Here is a 21,073-nt window from a genome sequence, read left to right as displayed (position 1 = left end):
GAGGGTCTAATTTTCAAATTGTTTCTCATTTTTCATGGGTTATCGTTGTTTTTCAAGATGATTGTGACAGATCTTTATTATTTTTTCCATGGGTTTGTGGCTTTGTATTTACCGGTGATCCTCTAATAGCTTCCGATAGATTTCTTTGATTTGGTTGGTCCAATATGCACTGATCATAGAAAAATGTTCACATTTTGTATTAAAAAAATTTTGAAAATGATTTTCCTTGTACGCAATCAACCACGGTAAAATGAAAATATTTTCAATAAAAACATTTGAAAATATTTCGAAACAAACGCAGTATGTTTTTTTTTTTCGTATTAATATTATTACCATAAAAAGTTGGGTTATTTGTTGTTGTGCCAAAAAAAAAAAAAAAAACGTAATTTTGGTTTTTATAATTTTTCTCACATTAAAAAAATTCATATAATTAAAAAAAATATGGAAAAAAAAGAACAACATTAAGTGCGTATAACTCTAGTGGCATTCTTGGGTGATAGTGGTGCATTCATTCGACTATTGTCCTTTCAGATACATACTTTGTTATGATTGGAACAATGAAGGTGATGTTAATTTCAATTTAAGTATATGAGATTGACACTAGCAAGAGTCTTATAAGTTTTGTTGAAAAAATGTGGGGGTTAGATAGATAGGTTGAGTGTTTTTTTTATCATACCAAACTACCAAAGGATGTATAAATATTGTTTCAATTTAAGTTACTTGATGCTCTCTAGATGCATATTGTAATCTGTTGAGGGTCATTTTTGAAATAGGCAGAAGGCAACCCAACCCAGAGATACAGGCAACAGATAAGCGGCAGGCTAAGAAAAAAAACTATTGGGCTCAAATGGCGGGAATAATGGATCACAGGCCCTTAATATAAATAAACGGGTCTTGAAGAAGTAAGTGGGCCTAAAAGGCCCGGAAAGAAAGAAAACAGCACCCATGGGTAGTATGTGGTACGGAAAAGTGAGAATGGGCCGCAGTAGGCTCAGAGTAATGTAAACAAAGAAAATAGGGGATAATGGCAAGCCCATGAGCCCCAAGGATGAGAATGAGGAAATTGGGCCAGGGAAGCCCAATTGAGAAAGTAAATGCCCATGGGATGCGAAGTTAGTAAATGGACCAAGGAAGTCCAAAGGAAGTAAATGGGCTGGATAGGCCCAAGTGAAAAGAAAGGGGCATTGGAGCCCACAAGCGAGAACACCAGTGGCCATATTAATCCACTGGGGGAAAGAAAGGAACAGCAGGCTTGAAAAGAGGCCCAGCATGAACAAATCGCCGCGGCAGGAAAGGCCAAGTAACACGGTGGGAAAACTAAGACAATTAAAGAATTAGGCTGAAGAGAAACACGAAGCCGAGTACTCGGTAAAGCCCAGACCCTACGGAAGTGGGAAACTAGAGTAACAACCAGGGAAGAGCTAAGAACGGACGGTAGGCAATACAAACAAAGTGTCCAGTACACGGCAGATGCATGAACAGCAGGCAGATTTCTGAAATATACACGCGCAAGGCCCAGGCACCACCAGCCTGTACCCAGCCAATACAGGACGTGGTGGGGTCGTGGGTTAGAGGTAAGGGGGCATGGTTTGGAGGTTGGGAGAGGGGAAGGCCTGTTTTGAGGTTCCTGATCAAACTCTTTTGGGGGATACGTCCTGCTGGGATGACATACCACCCAAAAGAGGCAAGGCTGAGTAGGAACCAATAGGTGCATGCCATGAGGGATAGAGAGAGAGAGATATATCACCGCGGTAGGAAGAGATGTTGCGGCAAACTAACGGGCAAAAGGTTGTCTGTGTCTGTGACAGGGGAACTCGCAGACAGAACAATAATGGTCGGCGAGTACGCCCAGACCAGACAAAGACGGTTAGGGGGTAGAATGGTAAAATTCAGTCACGGCAGGCACTATAAAGGAAGCCTTTGCCGTGTACAAGAGGAGGAGGCAAGGGAGCAATACAAGAACGAAAATGAAAAACACTCGGTAATAGACTTAGAAAAACAGAGGAGTATAATACCAAAAACTATCATTGTGGAAATCACTAAGAAAGAACTAGAAAAGTAAGAAAGAAAGAGAGAAAAAGAGCGAGTGTTAGTGGCATGCATCGATAGGTCCCTTCCCTTCTCTCCCTCTCAAATCCCTGCTCTCTTATAGAATCGTCCTGGGCATTGTCTATTCAAGTCCGCCTCCCTCAAACCCATTAATTTCCACGGCAGGAATTTCCTTTTCCTCGGAGGTTAATTGTTTTTGAGAAGAGGCGTTCTCCCTTTCTGACCTTGCCCCCGCGGATCGAACTGAGTTTATCTCCTTTATTCGTTGATTAATCTTCATTTCCATTTTGCTTTTACTACTTTACGTGTCAAAATTATTCATATTATTGTAATTATGGACCATTCGGTCATTCGTCGTTAAAAGAATTATCTGGTCATTCCAGAATAAATTTTGCTATGTTTTTATCAATTATGTCTGTCTGCTGCAAGCTTTTTCTGAAACAGCACTGCCTGCCGCAAACACTCACCTGGCAGACGAGGCCTAGCTTGTGCACAAGCCGGCTAAGTTGAGTTCCAATTGGACTGGTCTTAACTCCCGCAACCCAGAACACTCGGGCCTACGACAACAAAGGGGCGGCCCAGCCCAACACGGTAAAAAAGGCCCCTACATAATCTAAATTTCTTTGCAACTTGTTGCTTTATGGTAGTTGTTATTTGATTCAACATTGTTGTTACTTTTGGATGGTTGGCATCATGTTACCTTTACATGATTTAATATTTGTAGTGATTAACTTATCTGGTCTATTTTTTTTTAATTGTTTAAAAACTTGTAGGTAACAAGTTAACCTATTTTTACTCCTAATTAAAAATTCTCTAGTTCATATCAAGTTAACTGGTCAATGTCCAATTTTGCCGAGTTTAGGTTTTGGGTGAGTGTGAGTTTGTGACTATCACTATAAAGAATTGCAAATGAATTATTTTTCTAACCATGTATTATTTATGCATTTACCTTTTTTTGTGTTAATTTTCTTATTCTTTTTCTCTTCTTCGTTTTACAACATTTCTTATAAAAAGTTATTCAAAATATTTGTAAGAGAATATTAGTTAAAAAATCACAATACTTCTTGGTTGACGATTATTGAATTCTAGTTCTCATTTTCTCAAACCCCACAAAAATCTTGGAAACACAAGATTATCCCCTGATTTCACATGAATTTCATAAACTTTTTTTTTTTGGGAGAAAATTTAATAAACTTGATGTTCATAACCACTAGTTAAAAAAACATAAGGTCTTAAATAGAATATACTTATGTTTTTATTTTTGTTTTTAGAAAAATATACATATGCATTTAAAGATTTATTTTCTAAAATTTCAATAGTGAATCAAACTTAACTGTTATCCGACAAAATTATAGGGTCTATTTCATATCATATATTACTTAAAATGATGTGTTGTGTCGAATGTGTTATATAATTTGTCCCAACGTTCCATAAAATTATTATGATTTTTTTTTTGAGTAGAGTCAGTTGTGTGCTTTTTTTTTTTTTTTTGGTTATAATAACTCAGCCAAGTGCTTTTGTATCAAGGCTGCATTCCCTTTACCTTATGTGTTTGTTTCTTAAAAAAAAATTTTGACAATTTTTTTTTTTCACCACAAAATAAGAAAAGAAAAAGGGCAAAAAAAAAAAAAGGCAAAAAATATTCTGTATATTTTTAACTAAAACGACGTCGTTACATTCAACACTCCCGCCACCATCTATAACCTTAACCCCCCACATAAACCCTAGTAGGAAACAGCAAACAGAGACTAAAGCATAAGCAATCTGGGAAGAAGAAAAAGGAACGTTAAGCCTAATCCTAAGCATAAGCAAAAACAAACCAGAGAGAGAGTGAGTGAGAGAATGAGGAAGAAAGTTGATGAGCGCATCAGAACCCTGATAGAAAATGGCGTCAAAACCCGCCATCGCTCCATCTTCGTCATCATCGGCGACAAGTCCCGCGACCAGGCACTCTCTCTCTCTCTCTCTCTCTATATATATATATTGATTTTATCACTGTTTATGCTAATTTAATGTTTAGGATTCTCATTTTTGTTACAATAAGCTGAAACTGTGTTCTCTCACTATTGTAAAAAAAAAAAAAAGTATTTTCGTTTCTTAATTTTCTTTGAATTTGGTTGCTGAGATAAATTCATGAACTAAAAGCTTGTTTTGGTTGCAAAGACTGAAATTTTTTTTTATCAGAAATCAAATAATGCGTGATTGATTGCGAATTGTATCATTGTTTGTTCTTTATTGAGCTTTTTGATTATCATTGTTTGTGTTAATTTAATTTTTGGATTCTTTCTTTTTTTTGTTATAATAAGCTTAGACTGTGTTCTCTCACTATCGTAAATAAGTAAAAAAAAAAAAGTTTTTTGTTTAGTCTGTCAAGTTATAACTTCTTAGTTTTCTTTGAATTTGGTTGCTGAGAAAAATTAATGAATTACGAGTTGTTGTGGTTGCAAAGACTGACAATTTAACTCTTGAGGATAAAGTTTGGATTTGTTTCATTTTTTATTTCTTTTAAAATTGTATCAGCAATCAAATAATGTGTGATTGATTGTGAATTGTATGTTTTGATCTTGTGCAGATTGTTAATCTCCATTACATGCTAAGCAAGGCAGTGGTTAGATCAAGACCATCTGTTTTGTGGTGCTACAAGGACAAACTTGAACTCAGCAGGTTATTTATTTATTTATTTATTTTTTGGGTTGGTAAAAAGAAATATTACTTAATTCTATTTGGGTTTGTGTTGATGTTTTTCTTACAAGACAGAATGCAATATGACACCTTGTATACCTCTATTCCGATACTCAATTTTGCTGCATGATTGGAATATGTTTATAAACCACTGTCATTAGCATGTTGCCTGAGAGCATGACATAAGAAGTGCACACTGAAATTGACTTGTTTGCTAGAGCTTTTTTTTTTTTGAAAATAAGCTCTCCCAAGCAAGCAGTTACTTCTTAAAGTTATGTTTGGTTGTCAGAATGGAACATTTGCTCGACCAAAATTTTAATTCCTTACTCATGTGTCCCCCGAAAATTAGTTGATCAAGTCTCAGGGGTTTAAGGAATCCAATTTATGGATGACTCATAATTCTGTTTTATAGAAGTTCAGTCTTGTGTTTAAACTCCAAAGTAGGTTTTGCTGTTTTGTGTGCTCTATTTGGACAATTTCCTAGAGGGCCCTCCATTATATTCACTGGGTTGATTCTTTAATGCAGTCATAAGAAAAAGCGTGCAAAGCAGATAAAAAAGCTAATGCAAAGGGGGCTGCTGGATCCTGAGAAGGTGGATCCATTTTCGCTTTTTGTTGAAAGTGGGGGATTAACTTATTGCTTGTACAAGGATTCAGAAAGAATTCTTGGTAATACCTTTGGGATGTGTATACTTCAGGTAATTTTGCCCTCTGCCATGTAATTGAATTGTAGCTAAACCCTTTAACAGTTAATTATTGATGCTCTCTCTCTCTCTCTCTCTCTCTCTCTCTCTCTCTCTCTCTCTCTCTCTCATGTTAAAGTTTACTCTTCGCACTGTTATCAGGATTTTGAGGCTTTGACACCAAATCTACTTGCAAGAACAATTGAGACAGTAGAGGGTGGTGGGTTAATTGTATTGCTGCTTCGTTCTCTATCCTCACTGACCAATCTGTACACTATGTTCATGGTATGAATATAGGTTCTATTGCTATAATAACTTGTTTCAATTATCTTTGTCGTTTTTCATGTCTAGAATTTGCGATTGACTCCTCTCTCTATGCACACATGCTCGCACACACATGTATATGTTTGTGTATGTATCCTTATTTGTATGCAGTTCAAAATATGTGCTAGTAATATATGTTGTAATAGTAAATTATGATTCTTGTGTCTTTATTTTAGTCAACCTGATTGATCAGATCAGTTGCCTTATGAGTTATGGAACCCATTCTAACTAGTGGTCACTTTTTGTGATCTACATGTAGCTTGGGTTGCAGGTTACAAATAATGTTAACTCTCATTTGGACAAATTACCACAATACCACCCCTATGTTGTGTCTGAATGAAATATGATAAATAACTCTTAAATTTGTAAAATGTTTTCAAATAAGCTGCAGCTTAAGGATAAAATAATGGATCCTAATTTTTTACTCTATTTGTTTGATGTCATTTTTATGGTATTGAATGTTTTATTTATCAAAGCGGTAAGATTTTCCATTTGAATTAATTGACTAGGGCCACAGAATGGATGCTATAAGGGATAATTTATCCTGGTTCTATTATCATAGTGTATAGGATGAGTTATCTATTTATTTATGATAAGTATAGAATGAGTTTTTTATTATTTTTATTTTCTTGGTGTTTGGTTTTGTTATTTATTTATTTTATTCTGTTGGATGATCCACTTCTGTTTGTTTTAAAATTCATTAGTTTAGTTTTTTACTTGATATAATTTTGCAAATATAATTCTTGCTTATCATAGAAGTTCTTTTGGAAAGATTTGTTATATCAAAGTCTGCTTTGATTTCATTAAATAAGCTAAAAGGGTGCCACCATGTACACAAGATGTGTACAACAGATACACCAAAATTAAAATCAAGCAAAGCAGGCAAGACAACAAAAGAAAACAACCTTGAAGCATTTATCCACTCAAACAAAGTCTTAAGGAATAAAAGTTTAGGTCATGAACCAATCTTGACAAAAGTCTTGTAGTTTAATTGGTTGACACCTTCTAATGTTTCCCACAGAGACATCCAGGGTTCAAATTTCCCCTTCCTCGTTATATCTATTGAATTATCAAAAAATAAAAAAAGAAACAAGTTTTTACAACCTCAAAAGTCCAAATATTCCTCTCCTGTCAAAGACCCCCACATGAGGTAATGAGGGATTATGCGCCAATTCTCAGCATTGCAAAACCAGCTATACTTGCCTTTCCAACTGGTTAAAAGCTCCACAACAACTTTTGGCATAACCCAAGGAACCCCAAACCATGAAAATACCATGGTGCAAAGTTTTCTAGTCACCATGCAATGGAAAGGTAGATGATCAATAGTTTCCCCATCCCTCTTACACAGCAACACGAATCTAGCACAACTAATCTCTGCTTCTGGAGGTTATCTGTAGTTAGAATTTCCCCCAAATCTGACCTTTGTTGGAAGTTAGGCTTCCACAAATTTTTCAAGGAAAGGATTGATGAGATGTTGAGTGTAACATCCTATAATAGGATTTGACTTCAAAGTCATTTTGTGAAGATAGCAACTGTGATGCATGGCATATTGTCTTACTAAATTTCATAGCTTAGTGGACATACAGGTAAATCATTTAAGCTTGCTGTAGATTTTGACAACTATTTCAACAGCAGTTCCTGCTTTGGGATCTCCTCAAATTCTGGAATGATGTATTTTACATTTACTTCTCTTTTTTTAGTTGCAGGTTAACCATGACAAGGTGGTTAGCCCAATTGGCAATGATTGTCAGTGTTATGCATTAGTTTTTATTTTATTTTATAAGTACAGTGTTATGTATTAATGCCAATACTTATGACAACTGATTTTCATATTCCTCTGTTGTGCCTAAACTTTTACTATTAAAAAGTCACAAAACCCTTATTGATTTCAGGATGTTCATGATAGATTTCGAACTGAATCCCATTCTGAGGCTGCTGGACGCTTTAATGAGCGTTTCTTGTTATCACTTGCATCATGTAAAGCGTGTGTGGTCATGGACGATGAACTGAATATTTTACCAATTTCGTCTCATATAAGGTCAATTACACCAGTTCCAGTTAAAGAGGTAACTTTAGGCACCTTCTACTTTGTCGTTTAGAGGAAAAATTGAAATTTTAATGATTTTTTCAGTTTTTGTGGCAGCATCCCCAATCAAAACTGCAAAACTTTTGTTTTAAAACAAAAGTTTATTCACTATATTAAAAGGGAATAACATGACTGCGTAGTTGTTTATTCACTATATTAAAAGGGAATAACATGATAATATGTGTAATTATAGTAGTGGTCAATCATAATGCACTCTGATTTCTCTGAAGCTCTTGATAACTTATTTTCTGGCTATTTATTTATTATTGAAGGACTCCGAAGGGCTTTCAGAGGCAGAAAAAGACCTGAAAAATCTCAAAGAACAACTAATTGATGATTTTCCCGTTGGTCCTTTGATAAGGAAGTGTTGTACGTTGGACCAGGTAGAGATATTTTGCTGACATGTTATGAGTTACCAGTTTGGTGTCTTGTAATTAAATGATATAGGAAAATTTGAGTTGGTAACTACGTTCTCTTATGTGAATAGGGAAAAGCTGTGGTTACCTTTCTAGATGCAGTTTTGGACAAGACACTTCGTAGTACAGTCGCCTTGCTAGCTGCTCGTGGCCGTGGGAAATCTGCTGCACTTGGTTTAGCAATTGCTGGAGCTATTGCTGCAGGGTAGATGCTTGATCTATATCATTATATGTGCATTTAGTTTTTTATATTATATGTATAAATTTTTGTTTATATCTTATTTACCATTGTTAGATTCTGACGAGAAACTTTTATTGATAGGTATTCTAATATCTTTGTAACTGCACCCAGTCCTGAAAACTTGAAAACCTTGTTTGAGTTTGTTTGCAAGGGTTTTGATGCTCTTGAATATAAGGTATGGGTGTTATCTATCTTTAGAATAGTAATATTATTTACTATCATTAAAATGCGTTTATGAGGCTCTTGTGGTAGATAGGTAGTTGCAGTTATATGTATGTATTTCTCTCAGGTTTTCTTTATCAAAATGGTAATCCTGGAGTACCTTTTCTTTTGATAGGCAAGTTACACACACCTAGCGGGTCTCGAACCCATGACCTCATCCTCCACCTAGCACTTGCAAGGGGAGGAGGGGCTAGTTGAGCTAGAGCTCATTGGCATAATCCTGGAGTACTCATTAACACATAGCTTGAACGTATTAGTTTTTCTAGTAAATTAACCGTGTCAATTTGCCGATTGTGACCTTGATAGCTAAGATACTATATGCCAGTGTGAATCAATGTTGCATCTTCAGAAAATGAAATATAGAAAACTCTTGGACAATTGATGTATAGGCATTCCTTCAGTCTGTAATGACATTTCCAAATTAAGGTTCAGTTCATATTTTGTTAATTATGATTGCCTTCAGGAGTGTGGACAAAATTTAGAAGTTGAATAAAAGTTTTCTAGGTGTTTTAGTTGTAGAAATTATTTACCTCCCAAGAATATGTGGCACTTGAAGTTGATTACACTTTTGAGAGATGTTCGGTTTTGATATACACTTTGCGTTCCTGAAAAGATGTTATCTCATTCACTCTTCTTTTTAGAGTTCACTGCTTATATATTGAAAATGGTATACTGATCATGAGGAACAATGTAACCCCTGTTTTCAGGAACATTTAGATTTTGATGTGGTGAAAAGTAATAATCCTGAATTCAAGAAAGCAACTGTGCGGATCAATATTTACAAGCAACACAGACAAACAATTCAGGTTAATTGACTTATATGGTTTTTTTTTTTTATTGTGTAATGTGACAATATCAGTTTTTACCTGCATGGGTATATTGTAGGTATTTGAAAATGGTTTTACATAATGATGGTCATTATAATGTTATATGCAACAACTTATTCAAAAAATGTTATATGCAACACTCGGCCAGCTGCATGTGCCAATGCAATTGATCATCTTAAATAGATTGTGCTATATTTAAGCTGTAGCAGTTTCTACCTTTTTATTTAATTTTATAATACAAGTCACAATAATCTACATTCAGAAGATGTTGGTCTTGTGCATGGGGTTTTATGAATTGTAATTCCATTCTGATGTTTATAGAGTCGTTGCCTATTCGTACATAATTTTTTATATTTGTAATTATTTTGGCTTCTTTGTGTCCATTGAACATGAAGTAGTCTTTATTTAATAAACTTATTTTTACCTATTATATATATATATATATATATTCTACATTGAGAAGAATACACAACTATAGGTTGGCTAGTTATCACTTAGTCTTGTCAAAAAAAGGTACTCTAGAATATGCATATTTGACTTGGTTTAAGGGATTGGTGCTGGCAGAACTTTAAAGGTTTGTGTAATGCATAACATTTGCACTTTAGAGGCATAAGCCTCATCCTGATAGGCATTATAAAATGTTCACATGCGTTTACATAGTGATGATGTGCTATTCATTTATACGAGTTTCCCTTAATATTTTCTCCTCTACTTTCTTGATTGCCCTTTTTATCTTCATCTTATAAGTGAAAATTCTTAGTATTCTTCTGGGATGGATGAATTTTGTGGGGATTATTCCCCTGGTAAATTATCTTATTATTCAAAATATAGCTGGACTGCTCAAATGCTTCCTTGTTTATGCTGAGGTTACATTAAAGAGATTTGAAATGTTTTATAATACTCAATGCAAGTAAATGCTCATACATTTAGTTGTTTTCTATCTGTCCTTGCAGTATATACAGCCACATGAGCATGAGAAGCTTTCTCAAGTTGAACTGCTAGTTGTTGATGAAGCAGCAGCTATTCCATTGCCAGTTGTTAAGGCATTGCTTGGTCCTTATTTGGTCTTCCTTTCATCTACAGTAAATGGGTATAACTATCATACTCAATTATATATTTTAAATGGAGAAGCCATTGCTTTTGCAAGACAATGTTTATTTTTCCAATGATCTTAACTGTACCATGTTTCCTTTAATTTTGCTTAATGGGGGCATGCTGCTCCGCTCCACGGTTAGAATAAAAAAAGTGCAAATCTCCCTCCTTTTCACATAGAGCATGGCGCAAAACCAAGAAGCAAATCTAGTGGGGTCAGGGTGTCAAGTCTCCTTGCTATTGCTGTACTTTAGACCTTACACAAGACCATCAAATTTAATGTCTAATGTCCTCTTAACAGTCAATATATACACTGTGTGGCACACAGTCCTTGTCCATTTGCAATGATCTTAACTGTTACTCAATTTCCCTTAATCTATCTTAATGTAGTCTTCTAATTTATGAGGTGAAATTTAATGCAATATTAATGCTAAAATAGTTTATTTTTGCTTTGTATTTAACCATGTAGCATGTCTGAATTGGAATGAACAGTGCGATTTCTTTTTTGATGATGTTATCTATTTCTATGTTCTTTGAATTGGAGAATTTGGAGGACCAGCTTCTAGCCTCTTTTGTAGCCACTTTGTTTGATTGAGCTTGAGCTTGGGGATTCACATCTAAAGTGATTCCATCCCAATGTTCATAGTCTCTTTCTTCTTGTACATAATTTTTTTGATATTCGTGTTTCTTTGTAAATTTTTTGGCTACTTCATGCCTTTTTGCATGTGGTAGTATGTTTTCAATAAAATTATTCTTATAAGAAAAATCTGTTTCTTTGTTCTCTATTTGTGCTTGATGTGCTCTCCTACTTTATGTACTGGTAGTAATTTCAATTTAAGTACTGAAATACTTCCTTTGTAATCCATTTAAAGCTACGAAGGTACTGGTCGGTCTTTGTCACTAAAACTTCTGCAACAATTGGAAGAGCAAAGCAGGGAGTCTGCTAAGACTGTGGAGGGCTCTCTTTCTGGTATGATTATTCTTCACTTTTCTTTCAGTTCTGTTAGTCAACAATATGCATGCAAATCTCCAAGGGTGCTTCTGTAGCATGGAGAGTTGGTCATTAATGTTCTGAAGTTTCTAAATACACATTTGTGTGATTTTCCAAAATCATTTGTTTTTTCCCCTTTATTTGTTTGTACTATTCAAACAAAAAATTAATAAATAAAAATGGGGTTTTGGGCATTAGTAAGTTCTCTTTGGATCTGTATGCCAAGAGTTCAATTTGGACTGCTCAGTTTTCAAACTTGTGTTTTCATGTACAGAATGAACTATGAGATCTTTTTTGCATTATTTTCCTTATCTCTAAATCAGACTAATCCTTTTTCTTATCCCCTATTGTTGTAATTATCAAATAATCAAAAATCATCTTGAAGGCCCAAAGATTTCTCAACATTATAGGAATGCTAAAGGGGGAGTGCGCAAAGTTCAAAATTGAGCCAATTTGCAACTCGGACTATTTGACTTGACTTACTAGAACAATGACTGAACTCATTATGTGTCTGTATGGCACATGAGTACTTAGTTATTACTAGATTCTTTTTGAATGAGTAATCTTAGGAAAAATATCCACATATATTGGGCTTGCCCAACTTGTTTTTTGAGTTTTAAACACTACACACCTGGAAATTGTTGTTGTCTGCAATCTTTTGATGTTTGACTTGGGGGAAAAAAAGAGGGGTGTGGGGGTTGGGGGCACTATAATAGTTTTTATATCCTTTTGTTTTATTGTTCTCTATTTTTTGGTGCATTGTTGCTGAGTTCTCAAACAAGTTTGATTATAGGTCGCCTTTTTAAAAAGATAGAATTGAGCGAATCTATCAGATATGCTTCTGGGGACCCAATTGAATCCTGGCTTCATGCTTTACTTTGCTTGGATGTTACAAGTTCCATCCCTCATATTAGCAGGTTAGAGCATGCTTTTTAAGAACTCTGAAGATAAAGCCTTCTCCTTTATCTTTGTATCTTTGTAAATGTTTCTTCTTTTCTGTAACTAGGATACCCCCACCCAGTGAGTGTGATCTCTACTACGTTAATCGTGATACACTTTTTTCCTATCACAGAGAGAGTGAGTTGTTTTTGCAGGTAGTTACTTATTTCATCTATTTGAAATTTAATGTTCTAATCTCTTATCAGTATATATCTGGTATTTATATTCTTACATTGGCAGCGAATGATGGCCCTTTATGTTGCTTCTCACTACAAAAACTCTCCAAACGATTTACAATTAATGGCGGATGCTCCAGCCCACCACTTGTTTGTGTTACTTGGTATACCTGTTTTCCTGTTGACTGGTTTTATTGTATATTCCATTTGATCTGGACTTATACTGACTCTTGGTATTTAGGTCCTGTTGATGAGTCAAAGAATCAACTTCCTGATATTTTGTGCGTGATACAGGTTTGTATTTATCATCAGTATTGGCACCCTAGAATAATCAGTCCTTCCTTTAATGCATTCCTGCAGCAATAATACTTTGGGTCATCATATACACTAGTTTTTGTGACATTTCCCACATACATTATTCCTGTAAAATTTATATGTCTGAGATTCCTGATAAGATAACTCAAACTTGTGGTTTTCCTCTTTTTACCACTAAATAAATATGTTTTTCATTGCCTTAATTAGCTCAAACAAGTTAATTCCCCTCCATTGCAGTACTCTTGTATCATGACCATTACCACTAATTAAAATTTGTTGTTCCCTGCCTTAATTTGCTCAAAAAAGCTGATTCACCTTCCATTATGGTACTCTTGTCTTGTATCATGACCAGATTCTTATATGATCAAATGCCAATTGTTTGTAGAGTTTTAGGTTTTGATAATGAAGATATAAGAACTTTCTTTGGCTGATAGATCTATTAACATATGCTTGTGTTTTTGACTCTTGGTTAACATATGGGGTAAGGTTGGAGTAGTCTTCAAAAAAAATTGACGGTTTCATTAACAGCATTGTTAAAAGTGTCTGGTACACTTACAAGGGCCTCCTCAAACTCTGGTGTAATGCACAAGTGCGCTTCTAATTGAAGTGAAACCATTATTTATTTATTTTAAATCGTAAAGTGCAATAGCTTCTACCATGTTTGGTTAGAGAATTTGTAGACAGCACTGCATTAAATTTTGCCAAATAGAATTCCTTGTTTGGGTGTATCATAAGACAAAATTAGCCATAATTTGGAGGGTTGAAATTCTGTTTTTGAAATTCCACCTTAATAGGTGTTATTTCTAGAATTCATCTATTCTCTTGCATTGTTCGAAGCATACCCTCTAAGTAGACAAATCCCCAATGTCTCCTTCATTCAAAGAAACCCTCTTTAGCCAATAGCCAGAGCTTTTCTTCCATCCTCAACAAAAATTTGTTTCGTGGTGGTACTCATCCTTCTCCTGCTTTATTATCCCGCCTGAAGTTGCACCCTTAACCACCCCAAGGTCTACTCCGAAGTTTCGAGTTCCAATTTCTTCACTTGGCCTCCTTATCACTGATTTTGAAGACATGCAGAACCACACGAGCAAAGAGTGGCCGAGGCAAAGCTCTCATGTCGTGCTTGTGTGGTGTTTTCCACTGTGGCAGATATTTTGGTGTTGCTAGAGAAGCTATCGCAGTACCTGGGTGTGGTGGAGCTATACTTGGTGAGGGGACACCTCTATGCTGCAATCTGAGGCCCAGAAGCAACTAACAAGATTTGAATGTGAAGATCATGGAAGGGTGTAGTCAGATATAGGACTTGAAGGAGATGATATGACTATTGGGAGTGTTTACTTGGGTTATTACCCATAGAGTTTTGGGTTGACCACAAGTATCTTGATCCGATGGCGGTGAGAATTGATGGATTTTAAATGGTGGTTAAATTTTAAATGGATTTTGGGTTGACCATAAAGAATTAATGGATTTTAAATGGTGGTTAAATTTTCTGTGCAAATGTCAATTCTTTATCTGAACACAACATTAAGAAAGAGGTTCAACATCTAATTAAATAATAAAAGTTTATAATCAAAATAGTAAAATATATATTTTTAGATGAACGGCAACATTTTTTCAAACAAATAAACAGAGTTACGGTTCAATAGTGTCAGCAAAAGCGAACAGCAAAATTGCAGATAACACCCAACTAGACATCACAGCAAGAATACCTCTTAACTAACAATTGTAATATGTTTACCATGAACAAAATTAAAAGAATGCTTTTCTTAAATTTTCTTTAAAAAGGGGGGTGGAGGACGGGAGTGGCATATGATGTGAAAGGGCCCAAAGAAGAAAAAGAAGCAACTGAATAAGGAGCACAAAAAAGTGCAATTACAAAAAAAGGGCAGAGAGAGACAGAATGTGAGTGTCATGGAAGAAAACAAAGACATGCAAAACAATCAAGAGAGGAAAGAGAGTGGCATACCTGGTTCGTCTCCAAAGAGTAATCTGGTGGATGGCTCTGGTCCCTTCAGCTTATGTTTCTTCTTCTAGATGTTATCTCGTAGGTTTTGATATGTAGTCAGAGATATGTTTGTGTAGTATAGCACAACATAAGAATAGTGCCTTGACTACAAGCAAAAAGCTTTTAAATTTACCTTTTTATTCTTAATGAAAGACTTTCTAACTTTTGCTAAGTGTGAAAGGTTTTCTTATTGTTTGATGCTTAACATGGTAATTTTTCTATCATATCTACAGGTCTGTCTTGAGGGACAAATTTCTCGTAAATCTGCGATTAGAAGTCTTAGTGATGGTTATCAACCTTCTGGAGACCAAATACCATGGAAATTCTGTGAGCAATTCCAGGATACCGTTTTCCCTGGTCTATCAGGAGCTCGCATTGTACGCATTGCTACCCATCCAGGTGTCATGAGGGTAAGTCTTTTTATAAAACATGGGAAATTGTGTTGGTTCTTCCACATTCTTGTCTCATTGTACTTTTATATCATTATATTTATTTGTGTTTATCTATTGCAGTCTGGATATGGTTCACAAGCTGTGGAACTTTTAGCAAGGTATGTAATGTTTGAGTTCCTACCTGTGTTATTATCCTGGAAGATGTTGGAAGAGAATATGAATGATGCTCATTTACTTTACATGTATAGAATGAAGTAGGAGAAAAGTTGTTTCTGTAGTCCTTGATCATTTTCAGGATACTTTTCTATTAGTCATGATGCATGAGATGTTATGTATAATGTTTGTGGTTGGTCATCATGTAATCTTCTTTTCCTACCATACTTCTTTTGTTGCTCCAAACCTGCAAACAAAGCTGTAAATGCCACTATGATTTAGTGTATGTGGCTTGCAAATTAAAGATCTGAGCTCAAGGATGGGTCTTGAAGTGAGGAAAATTAAATGAATTGGTACATAAGGATTCCCATATTTCTTTCAAAATCTCTTATTACTTGCTAAAATAAAAAAGGAATTTGGAACATGAGTTGTGTGTTCACTTTCATTGTTTGGAAGATAATGATTTTAGTATATAACTCATTGCTCAACCTAGTTCATAAAAAAAGTGATAATTCCTAATGAAGAAACACTTTTCAGGCATGATTTTTAAACTAGTAGATCTGTTTACATACATGGATCTTATTATCTTTGGGAAATTCATGTTATTTTTATAATATGGGATTTCTAAAATTTTCTCTGCACTTGGAACAAGTGAAAGTGCGTCTTAATAGCTGAGTGTTTGCTTTGGAACATTTTGGGACATATTTACGTTTTTAAGACTCTTAATGAAAGGCATTTGCATTAACTTTTTGCAGGTACTTTGAAGGGCAGCTTACTCCTGTTTCTGAAGTGGATGTCGAAAATGTTACTGAGACTCCACATGTCAGAGTTACTGAAGCTGCAGAGAAGGTTCAATCCCATATAATTTCAATATATCTATTTCATTTAAAAAAAAAAAAAATGATGCTTAGTTCAGAGTATTGTGTAAATGATTTCTATGTTTGTGGTAATCATTAATGTTTCATTTCGTTTTTTCTCCCATTAACTCATACTTGCTTGATACTGAACGGTCAATTTGAGTGACTTCAGAATTCTTCATCTTCGGTGGATCATTAGTTATTTGATTATTGTAGATGTTGAGTGGCCTTCAATTCATTTTATGCGATCATACCAATTTGAATTCAAAAGTCCAAACTTAAGTGGTTCAATTTTCTTTCCCTTAATTTCAAAGCAAAGTACTTTATGAGTCTCAGAGAATTTTCAACATAAGTTCAATAATTATTTGGCAATAATAAGTATTTAAACTAGTTATTTGGAGTCATATGTTTTTCAGTACATTTTTTTATTTTCTGACTTCAATATTACCGTACTTGCAGGCTTCATTGCTAGAAGAAAATTTAAAACCTAGAACTAATCTCCCCCCTTTGCTAGTTCATGTTCGTGAAAGGAAACCTGAAAAGCTACATTTCATTGGTGTATCCTTTGGGCTTACCCTGGACCTTTTCCGCTTTTGGAGGAAACATAGATTTGCTCCATTCTACATTGGCCAGATTCCAGTTAAGATAATCTAATATTTTTTTTTGGAGTGTTCCTTTCTGCTTGGATTACATGAACACTGTATTCAACTATGAAGGATTTAGTGGTAATGTGAATTTTTTTGATGATATAGAGTACTGTGACTGGTGAGCATACATGTATGGTTATTAAACCTTTGAACAATGATGATATTGAAGATAGTGGATCGGATCAATGGGGCTTTTTTGGTCCATTTTACCAAGGTATGCACTCTTTCTAAGAATCATGTACTGAAGTTTATGTTTTTAATAATATGTATTCAGTTCATAGCTTGATAATTTTTTTCATCACTAGATTTCAGGCGAAGATTTACTAGATTATTGCATATTAGTTTTCGTGAAATGGAGTATAAGCTTGCCATGAGGTTGGTATTTGCAAATTCACCCTTTTCAGATGTTTGTTCATTTTCAAATATGCTCATGCTACTCATAATTTTTCAGCATCCTGGATCCAAAGATCAATTTCATGGAGCTGGAACCTACACTTTCCACATCAAATGGATTTTTGAGTTCGTTTAAAGAATTGTTGTCACCACATGATATGAAGCGACTGGAAGCTTATACCAACAATCTTGCTGGATTTCATTTGGTAAGATCTCTAGACAATAGTTAGGCAACTATTATGCATTAAAGTTGTCCATTTATCTTTGCTAGTGGCTGTCTTCCAGTAATTGTTGGCAATCCCCAGTATTGCCAATCATAAACAAATGAACAATCCCTGGGATCCAACCCAATGACAATTTTCTCTCTTCCTCAATACCATTTTCTCTTCTGTGTCCTATATATAAGAGGCTTTCAAAACACGCCTCCTGAGCTTCTCTGTTCTTTCCATCTTTTCAAGCATCATTCTTCTTTTTCTATTTATTTCCAAATCACCATATTCTCTGATAGTACAAAGTTTTCTTTGTTACTGATTTGAAGAATCATTCAAAGTTATCAATACCTCACCATAGTGGCTGGTATGGCCAGAATTTCTTGTACCAACTACCAATCTGGTATGCTTACCTCCCTGGATATGTATTGGTTTACATATAGGACTGTTTTGGTCTATATCGACTATTTTGGCCTGTGCCAGAAATTTGGGCTGGTAAACCCAATTCAGCCCAGTACCAACCTTGCCTTCTTCCTCTTTTTATTGTACCGAATCCTTGTTTTGCTACTCTCCTCCTCTTCCTCTTGGCCTCCTCTTCTTCTTCAAGTTTCTTGGTTTCTCCAGCCACCCGACAACTTACGTGACAACCTATGTGACAACCTTTTTTACCTTTAGGTCCATGTCAGATGGTTATCTAAGTGTAAAATTTACTTGAGTTAGGTTATTTTAAAGTTTACTCTGGTTTCCCGTTCCACATGAATTTAACTTGGTAGAATGTTTTTTGGATGAAGGGTGGTAGAGAACTTGTTCGGGCTAGGGAAATGGGTTTGGATTGTTATCAGCATTTTTATAAATTCTAACTTCAAATAAATATATTTATTTGAGAATATATTTGAGTGTGTATATTAAGTTTGTAAATATGTATGTATATATATTAAAAATGGTGGTAATCCTAAAATTGTACACTAGTACTTTATTTCCTTGATCAATCTGAAGCGACTACTGATTTGGTATTGACAACATTGGAATCTTTACCTATCACATAACCATCCACATGTTTTTTAATTCAATGTGTAATAATGGTTTTACAACTCATTAGACCATTAAAGAAATCACTCATACAATTAAAAATTTGTTTCGGATAACTTATTTTGCTTAAAATATAAGTTGAATAACAATGTTAGTATGAGCTTATTTCCTGTGTGAAAAATATAGATGTATCTAGAAAAGTGAAGTTTCAAGAAACTGTGCATAATCTACTCTCTCCACTGCCCATATCACCACCTCCCAAGCCTCCAGTAGATTGGTCCTTGCTACACATTAATTATATGCTCTATTGGTTATCTGTTTGTGGCATTAGTTTATCAAAATATCCAGATGGTGAAGTCTGATTTATACCATGTATATGAACGGTGGATTACTGCTTTGGCCAATTTATAGATTAGACTTCCCTTCAGAAATTGAGACTATTGACCCATGATATTTCAAATTGTGAAAATTCTCTATGTGAACCCCTACTACTGCCTATGTTGCTAATCAGTGTTTTGTCGTACAGATTTTTGATCTTGTTCCAATTCTTGCACATCTATATTTTGAAGAGAAACTTCCAGTTACATTGTCATATGCACAGGCCTCTGTTTTGCTCTGCATTGGCTTGCAAGGCCATAGCTTTTCTTATCTTGAGGTTTGTTTCTCAACTTGGATGATGTAGTAATTTATTGAATATATGATTCTCCTAAGCATGTTGTTGTGCATGAGTCTTGCCGTTCTACTCTTGTCTCGCCTTACACACTTGATTGGATATTCAAGTAGGGGACACTCTTCTCTAATATTGCATTTTTCGACATCTTGGTTTTTTATTTATTCTTATCAGCATCTATGGATGGAGACATGTTTGCTTAAACTCTTATTTTACAGGGACAGATGAAGCTAGAAAGAGAACAGATAATGTCACTGTTTATAAAAGTTATGAAAAAGTTCTACAAATATTTGTACGGTATTTCTTCCAAAGAGATTGAGTCAACCCTGCCTCGACTAAAAGAAGTAAGTTGAGCTACTGAGGAAGTATTTCTAAGATTTAGAACATGAAAGTGCAGTTCCTGCTTTCTCATATATGTCTATCTATAATTTATGTTACTAGTAAGTTTTATCTTTTAAATTCTTGTGGGTAGATGCTTCAGTTAGAAGCGTCTAAAGCAATGGGTACCTGGATTCATGAGAATTGTCTATTTAAATTTCTATAGCTATGGTCGAAGGGAATAACTTATTAATTGTCAGTTGGTACATAAAAATTGTTGTTTTTCTTGTCTGCATCATTAGCAAGGACAGATAATCGCCACATTTCTCAGTCCATTTCTATATATTGTGTGTACTTCCATAGTGATATTGCAACTCCTGTTTGTTGGCATTGCTTTCAGATTGTGATGGAACCTCACAGTATCTCTGTGGACGAGGATCTCAAGAATGCAGCAAAGCAAGTTGAGGTATTTAAAATTTCTTTGTACATTGACCTTCTGTTTCCTCCCCATCATCTCTCTCCTTTCTCTTTCTACCCCTAATTACTGAAAGAACTGAAACTTACTTGGTCCATTAATAGGATGAGATGAAATCCAAGATGGAGGGTTCATTGAATCCTGAGTTACTGCAACAGTATGCCATTGTGGACAGAGATGCTGATTTTGAGAATGCTTTGCAAATTGGAGGTAAAGTACCGTCGGGTGGTCTTGTTAGTGTGAAATCCAGTGGAAATAAAATTGAGAAGCATAGAAATCAGAAAGAAAGTCCTAAGAGTGGGAAAAAGAGAAGTAAAGATGATCGTGGTTCCAAATCAAACAAAAAGAAGAAATCATAATTATATTGACTCGAGAAATATCAAGATGAAAGCAGATTGTCATGGTCTGCCTATGGAGGCAGCTGTAGAGGGACCCCCTTTTTTTACTCATGATCATGAACAATTAAACCATTGCTGTACTTACCTCTTCTAGTGTAGTAGTATGTTAGCAACTTTGACATAGGAGCAAAATCATAGGCCCACAAACTGTAATCTGTTTCATTTTACTTGAAAAATTTTGACATTGTAATTTACATTTTTTTGTAATAAATTTTTAAAAAAAGTTTTGCCGATGTTAGTTACTTCTTTCATGATTAATTAGTTTCAATGAGACTGGTTAGCTTAACTTATGAACTGTTCATATCAATATTATTGTCATATATATATATATATATATAAGCAGAGACCTCATGCGGGAGGGCATGAGGTCCTGCCAAGTGATGCTCTAATTTTACATTTAGCATTTTTTTATCTCTTTCATTAAGTTTTTTTTTTTTTTTTTTTTACCCAAAAATTCACATTAACTTATTTTACTGTTATTTCA

The 21,073-nt window shown here is 34.9% G+C and overlaps 1 protein-coding gene across 1 annotated transcript; it reads left to right on the top strand.

Moving 5' to 3' along the window:
• Window positions 1-3,759: 3,759 nt before the first annotated feature.
• On the top strand, window positions 3,760-20,827 carry LOC111985099 (RNA cytidine acetyltransferase 1). Its single transcript, XM_024016739.2, has 26 exons — window positions 3,760-3,996; window positions 4,622-4,713; window positions 5,258-5,429; window positions 5,577-5,699; window positions 7,631-7,804; window positions 8,097-8,207; window positions 8,312-8,445; window positions 8,563-8,656; window positions 9,411-9,509; window positions 10,484-10,620; window positions 11,495-11,592; window positions 12,407-12,530; window positions 12,620-12,707; window positions 12,793-12,892; window positions 12,970-13,022; window positions 15,282-15,458; window positions 15,561-15,598; window positions 16,349-16,442; window positions 16,910-17,089; window positions 17,203-17,311; window positions 17,403-17,472; window positions 17,549-17,696; window positions 19,255-19,383; window positions 19,617-19,742; window positions 20,117-20,182; window positions 20,296-20,827. The coding sequence occupies exons 1-26, from the start codon at window positions 3,892-3,894 to the stop codon at window positions 20,548-20,550; spliced, it is 3,096 nt and encodes a 1,031-aa protein (XP_023872507.1). The 5' UTR covers window positions 3,760-3,891; the 3' UTR covers window positions 20,551-20,827.
• Window positions 20,828-21,073: the final 246 nt, after the last annotated feature.

Source organism: Quercus suber, unplaced genomic scaffold (genome assembly GCF_002906115.3).
Source record: "Quercus suber isolate HL8 unplaced genomic scaffold, Cork oak 2.0 scaffold_18, whole genome shotgun sequence".
Lineage (NCBI taxonomy): Eukaryota > Viridiplantae > Streptophyta > Magnoliopsida > Fagales > Fagaceae > Quercus > Quercus suber.
The sequence above is the reverse complement of the archived record's forward strand: the minus strand, read 5'-3'. Positions and strand labels throughout refer to the sequence as shown.